Genomic DNA, 14,370 nt, shown 5'->3' on the forward strand with positions numbered 1-14,370 from the left:
TATATAGTTTCTAACATTGAAATAATTTAGTCCTGCCATAGGCTATCTCAATTATGACATTAAAAAATGTTAAAATAAGTTTCAATTAATTGGGGAGTGTATTTCTGAAGATTGCTGTATTATTAATGAAATGTCAGGAGTTTTTTGGCAGAAAAGAACAAAAAACACTGACAATGAAATTGTTTGACTTGTTAAGCTTGCACCAATCCTTTATTTAAAAAAGAGATGGATTCCGCTCATTTTGCTGAAGATTTTAAATGGCAGCTCAGAGACAAGTTGGCTTCCAATCACATAACTCTTTCAATGCACTGTAGAGTTAAATTATCAGCATGAGCTTGTGCTTTGAGTTTAGAAAGCTGATTTACCTGTCCATTAGCATTAAATGGGATGTTCCTTAGGAATGTTTTATATGCATTCAGCCTGGCATGATAACAGGTTATAATCTTTCTAAGTACTGCCACGTTTTAAAATAAACTGACTTGTGTGTATGAAAATGTAAATGAGCGTTGTAGAGAGAAATGGATATCAAAGATGTGATCCCATTGTCTAGCTTTATCAAGGGTTTTACCACATGGAAGGAGGCCTATTATATCAGTGATGGCTCTTCACATCCATGTCTTTTTTTTCCAGAGATGTGCAAATTTTTCCTTTGAGTACACGGCCTCTTTTAAAAAAAAATTACTATTGTATCTGCCTTCACTTCTTTTGAGGTAGTGTCTTCCAGACTATGACAAAACTACTGCTGCCTTGCTGATTATTTTGTCAATTATGTTCAATCTATGTCGTCTGGTTATCAATCCTCTTGTCTGTACAGTTTATCCCTATCTACTTAATCAAAACAGTTTTTTATAATTAATAGTGTTGAAAATACTTAGCAGTTCAGGCAACGTTTGTGGAGAGAAAAACAATTAATATTTCAAGTTGAATTTGACTCTTAACTGAAGTAAAGCCATATTTGACTTGAAATGTTAAGTGTGAAATCATGAAACCCAAGGAGATCGATGACTCTGGAGAATCTGATGAATGCCCTTCCACTTGACTGCTTGTTTCCCTAGCTGATGCTGGGGAGGCCATAGAGATGCTCTGGGATTTTGCATTGCAGCACGAAAACACCAAACACATGTTTGACTGTGTTGATGACTGGTGGACTTTGTCACAGGTGTCTGAAGAAAACATGCTCTGTAGTGAAAGATTAGAGAGTTTTTTTCAGACTTAATTCCTGAAGTTTTTCAATGCAAAGTCTTTGACAAGGTTGGACTATTGTAAGGTGTTTATTAAATGCACACTTTTTCTCACATTTGCGGCTTTATAGTGTTTTTTTCATTTGACATTTGAGTCTGTTGATTTTGACATCAATCACGTTTGTAGGCACATTTTGGGTTACATGAAGATGCGTTCATGCGAGAATGGGACCTTGGCTATCGCAAATCTTTGCTTTGCACAAACTAGTGGGCAGATCTCTTGGGATTGGACTACTCGGGATTTTATTAGCCTTCACCTGTACTGTATTCTATGATTAAGGATACACTAAGAGGGTAACGGTTGTTTTTGGGCTACCCAACTCAAGACGCACGTGAAAACCAGGTTTAATCATTAAAAAGCAATGGTACTTTTAAGAAGAGGGTGGAACTATGAAATCAGTTGTATTAGAATTGGTGGAGGAAAAGTACATAAGAACATAAGAACTAGGAGCAGGAGTAGGCCATCTGGTCCCTCGAGCCTGCTCTGCCATTCAATAAGATCATGGCTGATCTTTTTGTGGACTCAGCTCCACTTACCCGCCCGCTCACCATAACCCTTAATTCCTTTACTGTTCAAAAATTTATCTATCCTTGCCTTAAAAACATTCAATGAGGTAGCCTCAACTGCTTCACTGGGCAGGGAATTCCACAGATTCACAACCCTTTGTGTGAAGAAGTTCCTCCTCAACTCAGTCCTAAATCTGCTTCCCCTTATTTTGAGGCTATGCCCCCTAGTTCTAGTTTGACCTGCCAGTGGAAACAACTTCCCTGCTTCTATCTTATCTATTCCCTTCATAATCTTATGTTTCTATAAAATCTCCCCTCATTCTTTTGAATTCCAGAGAGTATAGCCCCAGTCTACTCAGTCTCTCCTCATAAGCCAACCCCCTCAACTCCGGAATCAACCTAGTGAATCTCCTCTGCACCCACTCCAGTGCCAGTATATCCTTTCTCAAGTAAGGAGACCAAAACTGTACACAGTACTCTAGGTGTGGCCTCACCAGCACCTTATACAGCTGCAACATAATCTCGCTGTTTTTAAACTCCATCCCTCTAGCAATGAAGGACAAAATTCCATTTGCTGCCTTAATTACCTGCTGCACCTGCAAACCAACTCCTTGAGATTCCTGCACAAGGACACCCAGGTCCCTCTGCACAGCAGCATGCTGCAATTTTTTACCATTTAAATAATAGTTCATTTTGCTGTTATTCCTACCAAAATGGATGACCTCACATTTACCAACATTGCACTCCAACTGCCAGACTCTCGCTCACTCACTTAGATTATCTATATCCCTTTACAGACTTTCAGCGTCCTCTGCACACTTTGCCCTTCCACCCATCTTGGTGTCATCTGCGAATTTTAACACACTACACTTGGTCCCCAACTCCAAATCATCTATGTAAATAGTAAACAATTGCGGTCCCAACACTGATCCCTGAGGCACACCACTAGTCACTGATCGCCAACCAGAAAAACACCCATTTACCCCCACTCTTTGCTTTCTGTTAGTTAACCAATCCTCTCTCCATGCCAATGCATTACCCGTAACAGCATTTGGCCAGAAATCTGAGTTATATAGCCATTTACAATTCAAAAGTCCTACTGTAAGTTCAGTCTTTTTCATAGCAATTTTAACTTTGGGCTGTACATGATCATGCCAGCAAACTATTTCTGAGAAGTCATGATGTAGGCTTACAAGTATTTCTGAGTAGGCCACAAGATGTACTGACTCATGCGACACATATCACACCCATATTTCCTTTCCAGTGCAGCTACTTCAGAGGAGCAAATTTGTTGATTTCTTGGACAATGGAAACCGCTACAAGAACTACCATTGTCTGACTGTATTTACAAGCTTCATGTGAACTTTAAATTCAGAATCTAAACTGAATTTAAACAAAAATAATGTTCTTGATAATCTCAACTCGTTCATCTGGAAAACAATGGGTCTGTGAGCTAAAACTGTGCTACAGACTGTTATTGCCTCGGCTAGAGAATATTTCTAGAAACCAATACAGTTCAATGAAGTACAAAGAACTGAGGTAAAGTCGATTCATACTTAGTCTTTGGAAATTCTGTCCCAAAGTATTGAGTTTCACAACTGTTTCAATGCACCTTCTACACGTTAGAACTAGGATTATTGCATGTTCATTTATTTGGAGTGCTAATTATTAAAATTTATCATCAGCTACCATTGCACACAAGGGAATTCATTCTACATGAATATCCTGCCAGACAGATGTAGAATGTTTAGTGTTACTGTTTCAGGTTAAGGTTTCTAGTGGTCAATCTGGAGAAATTGTGCTAATGTACTTTAGGCAATTTGTACCCATAAATTGCAGGCATGATGCACTTGACCAATGTAAGTGGATCTTCTATAATGTTGCAACCCCCAGTTTCGTTGTCACCACAGAACATTCACTACTAGCATCACATTGATACTAGAGTGAAAAAAACTAATTTCACGTGTCGCTAAGTTATTAAATATAAAGTTACTTTAATTTTAACAACATTTCCTTTCTGCGTCTCTAATGAGAACTGATAAGCTTAAATTTGCCTCTGAGGAACTGGATGTCTGAAAGGGGACAATTTTAAATCCTACATCCTAATTTCTCTCCCTAGTTTTAAAATGTAAAAATTTTCAACTTTCAAAAATACATTGCTCACTGATTGTTTGTGGAGCACTCTGCACCCTCTGGTTTATTGGTTGAATGGCTGTTATTTCTAAAGCCTGCACAGCAGTAGCAACAAGTTATTTATTTATAGGGGTTGAGGAGGCAGGGAAACTCCAGCCAAGCCCAGTTCTGTTTTCAGTACTAGTTTGTTTCTCTGTATCTCCAGCTGAAGGATACTGAGGCTAATTGTTGTATAATTTCTGTCTTAACTGAGATTGATGTGGAGTTGCAGGTGTTGGACTGGGGTAGACACAGTAAGTAGTCTCACAACACCAGGTTAAAGTCCAACAGATTTATTTGGACGCACGAGCTTTCGGAGCGTTGCCCCTTCGTCAGGTGAGTCTCACCTGATGAAGGATCTGTGCTCCGAAAGCTCCTAGTGTTGTGAGACTACTTACTGTTAACTGAGATTGGTGATACAACCTGGAAATTGCATGCATTGATGACTATGCTCAAATTGCTTGAACAATAATTTAAGAATGAAAAAACTTGGATTAATATAGCAAAATAACAGGATATTTTGCATCCAATGTATTACTTTTGTTGTGCAGCCACTATTGTGTAAGTTTTGGCTTGCAGCAAGACTCCACAAAAATGTAACAAAATGAATAACGAGCGAAGTCTGTTTTCATTGACTTGCTCATTGAGGGAGGAGTATTTGCAAGGAGAACTTTATGCACCTCCCATAACAAGCAGACACAGCCTTTATTTAACAATTCATCTGGAGGATGATATCTCCTGTGCAACACTCTTGGTACTATACCATTGACTTCAATTGTGTTCAGGTATTTGGTACAATCATGATATAACATGATAGGAATATGACATTTCTGCATTTTCTTGCTGAGTAGTGCAGACTGTAAGTAAAGGTAAGTTGGAATTATTTGTCATCTATAACGTAGCTTTAGCAAGCTTCTTGCAAAATCTTCACTCGGCTCGGTGTCTATCATGACAGAAAATTGTAATAATTAAGGTTTACCTAATACAAAACTAACCAGTAAACTTAATTTTTTCAGTCCCAAATATCTGGTATTTTTTACACAATGGTTAGCCAGGGACCCAGGTTCAATTCCAGCCTCTGGTCACTGTCTGTGTGGAGTTTGTACATTCTCCCATGTCTGTGTGGGTTTCCTCTGGGTGCTCAGGTTCCCTCTTCAGTCCAAAGATGTGCGGGTTAGGTTGATTAGCCATGCTAAATTGACCCTAGTGTCGGGGGATGAGCAGGGAAAATAATAAGTGAGGTTGCGGCAATAGGGCCTGGATGGGATTGTGGTTGGTGCAAACGCGATGGGATGAATGGTCTCCTATGCTGTAGGGATTCTATGAATTATACTCTGTATTTTTCACAGGAAATAGCTACTGCTTAGTTTTTTTGGAACATTTTTAGACTTTACTGAATACTTTTCTGTTAGAGCACTGAGCTCAAATGACCTTGAAACAAATACCCCTCAAAATTTGCACGCGATTTAGGCCTGTAATGTGAATAGGAATGAAGCTGCTTTCATTATAACCACTGTATATAATGAAAGTTGACTCTTAGACTGTCGGCTGCTTCAGGGGGAATTGTCCTGTTAAACTGTTCAATACATGTCATGACAGTGACAATAGTTATTTTAATAAAACTATTCTAATAGTATTTCTGTGATATCCCAAAACTACTGTTACATTTTAAAAATTATTTATCCTAACATTACCTTCTTTCCCATTGTTTTCCTGTCCATTTTGTACTTTTTTTCTACCTACAATGATGGAGCCTGTCTTTTCTAACCTCTTGTGTTCTCAATTTTAAACCTTGGTTTTTCTAACTTGCTGCCACTCTCTATTTTTGAAGATAAAAGTAATTAAAATGTTGCAATTAGATGAAGGCAGACTTCAGTGGATGTTTGTGTACTCTTCAGAAAAAGAACAATGTAATCTAATTAATATGACTATCATAAATGCAATGAGATGAATCTTTGCTAAATCCAGAGTGGTTGCCAGTTACACTTTTGGATTATGTTCATTGTTCAGAGGTTTAAATCCATCCATCTGAGGGGTAGAGTCCCAGTGCTCCCTGACTTAATTAAATATGTCCTTTCTCCTTGGCTGATGTCAAATAATCCACAGGCTGATGAACTTAATTTGCTGCCCACCAAAATTGAAAAGTAGGAGGGAAGACCAATTTTGCACTTGTTGCAATATGTGCATTTAGTTAAAATAATTCTTTGAATTCTTTAGATGGGTGGGGCTAGGTTGCTATGTTACTTTGTAGGTGTGTCAGAGTTCAAATCAAACCTGGTTTCTTAACTTTTAAATGTCCACCGCAAAAGAGGACCAATGTATCATATATATTTAAACCTTAAATTATCTATATTTGTTGGTCTATTTAAAAATAATTCAGCATTAAAATGAAGGAATGATTCACTCCTAATTTGTAATCTTTGATAATTTTCCATTGGTATTGTGTTTTTCTGAGCATCTATTTTTCAATGCTTGATCGCAAATAACTGAAGGGATTTACTGGGAGGTGGTTCTGATGCCCTCTTTATATTACAGCCCTGTTGCTGATAGAAGAGTGGAGAACAGTCTCGATGGCTTTCAAAGGCTCCCCTTAAAGCAGTAGTGCACTCAGTGGCAAATGTAAGCAGTCACTATTTTTTTCTGCTCACAGGCGGTCTTTGGGCACAGCTTTGCTCCTTTGGGGCTAGAATTATATTTTTGCAATGCAACCCTAACAGACCACCATCAGTCAACAGATTTGGTGCACAGCCAAAACTAATCACAATGGCTTAAACCGCATGTAGAATATTGCACACTTGTTAGCGTTTCTCTGCTGCAGAGTCCACCTATCTGAATAGGAAAATAGGTTTAGGTCTTGGGGATCAGTAACTCCGTAACTATATACCTTTTTTCCCATATGTCTACCTTTGGTTAACAAAAATCCATGAACCTCTGTTTTAAATTTACAGCTGATCTACCATCAGCGATGAGGAGGCTTTGTCGAGGGGAGGTCATGTCTGACAAATCTGTTGGAGTTCTTTGAGATGGTAACAAGGAAATTAGATAAAGAAGAGCCAATGGACGTGATTTATTTAGATTTCCAGAAGGCCTTTGACAAGGTGCCGCATAGGAAACTGTTAAATAAGTTAAGTGCCCATGGTGTTAAACTTGGCATGGATAGAGAATTGGTTGACTGGTAGAAGGCAGAGAGTGGGGATAAAGCGGTCTCTCTCAGGATGGCAGTCGGTGACTAGTGGTGGTGTGCCTCGGGTCAGTGCTGGGACCACAACTTTTCACAATATATATTAACAATTTGGAGGAAGGAACTGAAAGCACAGTTGCTAAGTTTGCAGATGATACAAAGATATGTAGAGGGACAGGCAGTATTGAAGAAGCAAGGGGGCTGCAGAAGGACTTGGACAGGTTAGGAGAGTGGGCAAAGAAGTGGCAGATGGAATACAATGTGGAAAAGTGTGAGATTATGCACTTTGGAGGAATGGAGGCATAAGCATTTTCTCATTTTAGAAAATAGCCTAGGAAATCAGAAATACAAAGGGACTTGGGAGTCATTGTTCAAGATTCTCTTAAGGTTAATGTGCAGGCTCAGTCAGCAGTTAAGGAGGCAAATGCAATGTTACCATTCATGTCGAGAGGGCTAGAATACAAGAGCAGGGATATACTTCTGAGGCTGTATAAGGCTCTGGCCAGACCCCATTTGGAGTATTGTGAGCAATTTTGGACCCCTATCTAAGGAGGGATGTGCTGGCCTTGGAAAGGGTCCAGAGGAAGCTCACAAGAATGATCCCTGGAATGAGGAGCTTGTATGAGGAATGGTTGCGGACTCTGGGTCTATACTCATTGGAGTTTAGAAGGATGAGGGGGGGGGATCTTATTGAAACTAACAGGATACTGCGAGGTCTGGATAGAGTGGACGTGGAGAGGATGTTTCCACTGGTAGGAAAAACTAGAACCAGAGGGGACAACCTCAGGCTCAAGGGATGATCCTTTAAAACAGATGAGGAGGCATTTCTTCAGCCAGAGAATAGTGAATCTGTGGAACTCTTTGTCGCAGAAGGCTGTGGAGGTCAGGTCATTGAGTGTCTTTGAGACAGAGATAGGTTCTTGATTAATAAGGGGATCAGGGGTTATGGGGAAAAGACAGAAAAATGGGGATGAGGAAAAAAAATCAGCCATGATTGAATGGCAGAGCAGACTCAAAGGGCCGAGTGGCCGAATTCTGCTCCTATGTCTTATGGTCTTTAGTTAAAGTTTGCAGAAGAGTTCAAGTTTCTGCCACCCTTTGTGTGTTAATATTTCCTAACTACATCCTTGCAAGATCTGATTCTAATTTTTACGGAAGTGCGCCGCCTGTCATTGACTCCCCATCTAGTTTCTATCTATCTCCCCTATTTGTTTCCCTTTCAATCAGATAATTTCTTAAATCCCAGTTTGTGAAATCTCTTCTTGTAACTTAACCCTTGGAGTCCAGATACCATTCTGGTAAACGTATGCTACCAGTAAGGTGTGATACCCAAAACTGCTCTGTATTCCAGGTATGGCCTAACCAGAATTTTGTATAGCTAAAGCATAACATGAAAGCAGGCAATCCTTTAACTTTTTGACTTTTTTGTGCCTGTTCATGACATTTTGATGATCTATACACCTGGACCCCAAGTCTCTTTGTCTCCATTGTTTTTTTAATCCTTGCCCATTTAGAAAGTATCCTGTTAGCTCCATTTTAGGCCCAAAGTGAATGACCTTAGATTTGTTGTCTTTAAAATCCATTTGCCAGTGTTGCCCATTCACTTAGGATTAATAGACACTCAAGGTGTTAATATTGATTACATAAGAGTGGCATGGATCCAAAAGCCCTTGCATTCTCTCAACTTATTTTCAGTCTCGAATTTCCAATTTATGATTAACCCCTTCAATGTTAATTTTTCTTCCTTGCTTCACTGCCTCCTAAAGGGATTGGTTACTTTCCTGAGATCCATGGACCCACTCATCGTCTATTATTTTTCCCTTGCACCTATTTATGTGAAGTTGAGCAATAAATGTTAGCCTGTGGAGCCATGCACATCTTCAGGACAAGAGGTTTAAACACGTTCTAATGGACCAATGGTTTTGTATTAGACTTGCATGATATGATGGACTCTGGAGCAGAGTTCTCTTTTAAGGTAATCGAATCCATCATCTTCAGTTTACATGTACAAGTACTGAGGGTTTCCAGCTAATCAGGAGCAAAATCCTCATAGGGAATTTATTCCAACTTAAACATCCATAATGGTACAATGTTGTAACGAAGCATCCTTTTCAAGATGTATTCTGTCCCTGTGGCAGTACTTTGTGACTTATTATAGAAATGGTTTCTCTCTATACGTAGATCATTTAAGTGTGAAATTATAATCCATTTTAGTTATTCACAAGTTGAATTTATGTGCTGTTTCATTTGAGCATGTGATTCATAATTGTGACTAGTTAATGGTTGACATCAGATGTACGATATTTGTGTATGATCACTGGCCCGATGGACTTCATGTATTAGTGCCTAAATATATATGAATGGAGAGGAAAAATGGTCAGACAAGTCGCCGAGTTATTCAGTTACCGTATAAAAAAAACTTGAACTTCAGTGGGAGAAGATATTTATTGTAAATTGTCTAAAAGTTATAACTACTCTGACCAATTTTTGTTTTTCTGCTCCCCTTCACCATATTGAAAAGCAAAGGTGAACACAGTTTCAAACCATAATTATAGTACTTTGTGTGAGTAATGATTTTAATATTAAAAGTTAACATTTGGTTTGACGAACAGGTCACTCCACTTCTGTAAAGAGAAAAGGCAGGTTATTAATGTTTAAAAATCTTTTTTCCAGCATTTGCAAATTTAATTTTTGTTCATGCCAGTGACTGCTAACATCACGTGCAATAGTTTTCAAAAGCTGAAGTTTTCATTTTTCCTCCATGTCAGAGCACGTTAATACGAGTATAATACTTGTAATACTACACTACAATCCTGAATGTGATTTAGACTAGTTTTATTTTCCTATGATTTATTTTAAAGTAGCGTTGCATTTTTCTTTCTAAAGACCCAAATGGAATATTAATGCCAAGTACGCGAGTTTGAAAACTGCACTCCAAGCGGGCTCAAAGCTGCATTTGAATAGATTTTCAAGGAGATTTCTAATTAGTGCTGTTGATTTCCGGCTTCTTAAGTACAAGGTTTATATATACATCTGGGGCATCTTTATACAGAATGTAAATTTAAAATTGTGTGCATCATTGAAACATTGAATTTTGGAAGTGACAATGATTGTGATTGTTTTGTATATTTTCCTTTGCATAACTAATTACAATTTATTGAATTGTTTTTCTCCACTATACCCTAAGGCATTGCCATCAAGGAGTCTGCAAAAGTTGGTGACCAAGCACAAAGGAGGGTGATGAAAGGGGTTGATGATTTGGATTTCTTCATAGGTGATGAAGCAATAGATAAACCTACTTATTCAACAAAGGCAAGTTTAATAGCTATACATGCCCACATGTATGTCACAAGTATGGTATTCCAATTAAGAGAAAATAAGTATTGAGATTGCAATTCAACTAACTACAGTAAACTGATAGGAAACAAGATATATTGCTTGCAATGTGTGCAGAAATGTATCTACATACAGACTTGCATGAATATAGCACGCACTTCAAAACTTTATATCCTTTCCCATTAAAAGCTAGTTTGGGTTCCCTTTCTATTTTCTGGTAGGGCATTTTGTAGCCTAACAATTTAATCTTTTATTCTCTTGGTCACTTGTCTTCAGTTTATGGTGTTTGGCGAGTTATCAATTTCTATGGCACAGTTTGATGCAAGATAAAACTCCCTCTACTCTAACTCAAAACACTGCCTAGACCCAATCTCAAATTAGCATCCTTTACTATATCTCTATGGGAATTTTGCTTTTCATTACCCAAGTCAACCACTTTTCAGTCAGTCTTGAGCAACATTGCTGAAATTGTGCTGTGGTGCCATATGCAGTCACCTAAATCAAGTGCACCTAAATACTTTTTCCTAGGCCACTTACAGACAAGACTAACTCAATAGTTTGAATTTGAATGTGGGTTCTAGAGCTGAAAGCATTGCCTAATCGGCCATGTTGCCCAATTCCTTGTATGAAAAAGAAATATGGAACCAACATTGCAATCTTCCCTTTTGTTGTAAAATCAGGTAATAATTTACCAGTAATCAGTTGTGGAATAACACAGTTGTTCATTCTTTAGTATTAATAACATTATAAATAACCTAGTTTTGCTATATTATTTTCCTGTAGCAGGGAACCTGAATCTTTGTATAGTGTCCTTTACAAACGCTATTTTGGTGGGAGAATAACTGGTATATTAGAATGGTAACATCTTGAGAGTTTAGATGGTATTGTTGTACTTGCAAATGAAGTATTCTGCACATCTCACTGAGATTAGTCATGTCTCATCAATTCAATATTAATCATACCATCGTACTGTCCAAGCAAACCATTCAACCCATTGAGCCTACACTGACAACACTCCCACCCAGGCCCCATCCCCGTAACCCCATGTATCCACACTGCTAGTCCCCCTGACATGAAGAGGCAATTTATCATGGCCATTCAACCTAACCCACGCATCTTTGGAGTAGAGGAGGAAACCGGAGCACCTGGAGGAAACCCACACAGACACTAGGACAACGTCCAAACTCCACACGGGCAGTCACCCATAATAAAGTTATGCCGATTTGTGGAAATTCTACAGAAGATCATGGTCAATTTTATCTTTTTTTGTGACTGAAATGGCAGCAGTGCTAGAATATATCTAGGTTGAGAAAAATTACATTTCAAATCTAAATTTGGTGCAACCATTTACATAATCATCAGTAATACAATGAGAGGCTACTTACGGAGAAGATGTGGAATACATTTAGGCTTGCTTAAACCAGTTTATTTGAATACATTAAAGGGTCATATCTTAGTGCAACGGTTTGCTTATCTGACTGCTTCAAAAAGAAACAGATCACATGCGCTCGATTATTTCTCCAGTTAAATTTGAAATGTTGCCCTTGGATACCTCACCTTTTTATCGACGTATAATATTTGAGCTTTACTATAGTGCCTAGTTGAGGCATTCATTATTTAGAAAACAGAAAATTGATGTGCAATTGTATTCTCTGCAACAGTGGCCTATTCGTCATGGTATAGTTGAAGACTGGGATCTCATGGAGAGATTTATGGAACAAGTCATTTTTAAATACCTTCGAGCAGAGCCAGAGGATCATTACTTCCTTTTGGTAAGTAAAACTGTGTCCCTTGTATGCAAATAGTAACTTCAAATATAAAACTTAATTGGTACTATATATTAGTGTGCCAGTATCTTGTTTAATCATTCAGTTGAAGGACCATCGTTGCATGGTGCAGTTAGTAATGGGTGAAGGCCATGAAGGCCTGTTCTCAGCCAAGCAGATTTAAAGCAATAGGAAATAATTTCACGTTTATTTATTAGAACTTTTATTCATGGAGAAGGTCATGAAGAAAATGACACTAGTGTAATAGAGAAAATTAGATGGCTTTTTGAACTGCATATTAGCACTGAGGTAAGCCTGAAGGTCTGCAAGTATGATTCCTGGATTAAACAATTAGCTGGTTTGTAATAGACTGTAGTAATCTTGAATTGTGTTTATCCTGGAGGTTAAAATCCTGTAGGCTCTCCGTAGATATTTCTGAAGAGCGACGAGGCAAATTTGATAATCTTGATCGTCTTCTAACCTAATAATTTACCGAGTTGTCATTGAAATATCACAAAAAACAGATATCTCGGAAAACAGTCTTTTATAGTCCAAGCACTGAAGTAAATTGCTGTAATGTGCTTTAAATTGTGTGCATGCAGTTTCATTGAATCATGAATCAAAGAATGGGTGCAGCACAGGTGGTCATTCAGCATATCAGCTCCCTGCAGGAGCAACATACCTAATCCCATTGCCTCGCCTTTCTCCACAGCCCTGCCATTTCTTTTCTTTGTATATAAATATAGTTTGCTTTTGAAGGCCTTGAGTGAATCTAGCTCAGTACATTTTAGATCCCAGTTACTCGCTGCATAAAAAGGTTTTACCTTCAGTTGCCTTTGCTGCTTTTACCAATCACCTTTAAATTGGTGTCCTCCAAATTTTGAACACAATCAAATTTCTTCTAAGAACAGCATCCACTTAACTGAAGCATCTCATCCCAGAAATCTATCTTGGGAGTCTCTTCTGCACCCTCTTTAATGTTTTCACATCTTTTCTGAAGTATGCTGCCCAAAATTGGGGCCACAACTCCAGTTAAAGCTGAACCAGTGCTTTGTACAAGTTTATCGCATCATCTTTGTTTTAGTGTTCTTCACCCTTATTTGTAAAGCCCAGGATTCCAGATGCTTTAAGTTTTTTCCCTCACGACTTTGTGATTTGTGCACTGGACCACAATTTGTTATCCTGCATCTCCTTTAGAATTGCATTCTTTATGTTGTCTCACTTCATTCTTCCTACCAAAACTTCATGCATGACTGCAATAAATTTCATCTACTTTTCTGTCCATTCCAATATCCTCGTGTCTATGTCCTCTTGACATTTAGAAGAACTGAACAACTATCTCCTCTTTAACGGCACCCATTGTTCAGCTACAGTTTTGCCTGCCTATCTTTGATTTCATTTTAGCTGGGTCTGATCCATTCTTATTGAAGTTGTCCCTTCCCCAATAAATCATTTTTCTTCGGTTTAGCTGCTCTATAATTTTGCACCTCTGTAATTTCTCTGCATACTTGCTCCTCTATATCTTTTCCCATAGTTGGTGACCTATAGAATGCACCCAGTATTATAATGGTCATCGGGTGATTCTTAATTCCAGAATTTTTATTGAATTCAAATTCCACCATCTGTCATATCTCAAGCAGCTGCAGCTGCCAATCCTGCACATGTAGTTGCCAAGGGTATGAAGTGTTGTGGGGTTCCCACGTGTAATAGTGTCCACTCCATGGGTCTGAGCTGCCATGTCACACCTCTGTTTATGAGACTACTAAACTGACAACATAATTAAAGACTTTCCAGCTATCACAATCACCTGTTTTTCCTGTGCTGACAGCACTTCATTTTATAGAGGTTAACTGAAAAGTTTTTGCTTAAATCTTATCTAAAATCTCTTGAATTTTTCAGTTAATTAAAATCTGCCGGCTTTAGTTTTACTATCCCCTAGATCTGATGGATTAATTGAGCAATGATTTTAATTATATGATAAATTATCAAATTGGCATTAGTTTTATAATTATTTGGTCAAATCTAAAACAAATGCTCTATACTTCCCCTTTTACAATCGAGTTAGTACTTTGTTTAAACTATTAATTTTAATTATTGCCTCTTGGCTCAGTTGAACATTTTAATTTCTGAGCTCATTTAAATAAATACAATACATGAGCTACAATTT

At 38.1% G+C, this 14,370-nt stretch overlaps 1 protein-coding gene across 1 annotated transcript in view; it reads left to right on the top strand.

The window, feature by feature from the left end:
* LOC144503581 (actin-related protein 3) overlaps positions 1–14,370 on the top strand; it is a 52,690-nt gene that overhangs the window by 11,451 nt on the left and 26,869 nt on the right. Inside the window, exons 3-4 of the mRNA XM_078228163.1 lie at positions 10,289–10,413; positions 12,099–12,209. Coding sequence (XP_078084289.1) covers positions 10,289–10,413; positions 12,099–12,209 — 236 coding nt within the window. The remainder of the gene's footprint in view (positions 1–10,288; positions 10,414–12,098; positions 12,210–14,370) is intronic.

This window comes from Mustelus asterias, chromosome 14 (genome assembly GCF_964213995.1).
Source record: "Mustelus asterias chromosome 14, sMusAst1.hap1.1, whole genome shotgun sequence".
NCBI lineage: Eukaryota > Metazoa > Chordata > Chondrichthyes > Carcharhiniformes > Triakidae > Mustelus > Mustelus asterias.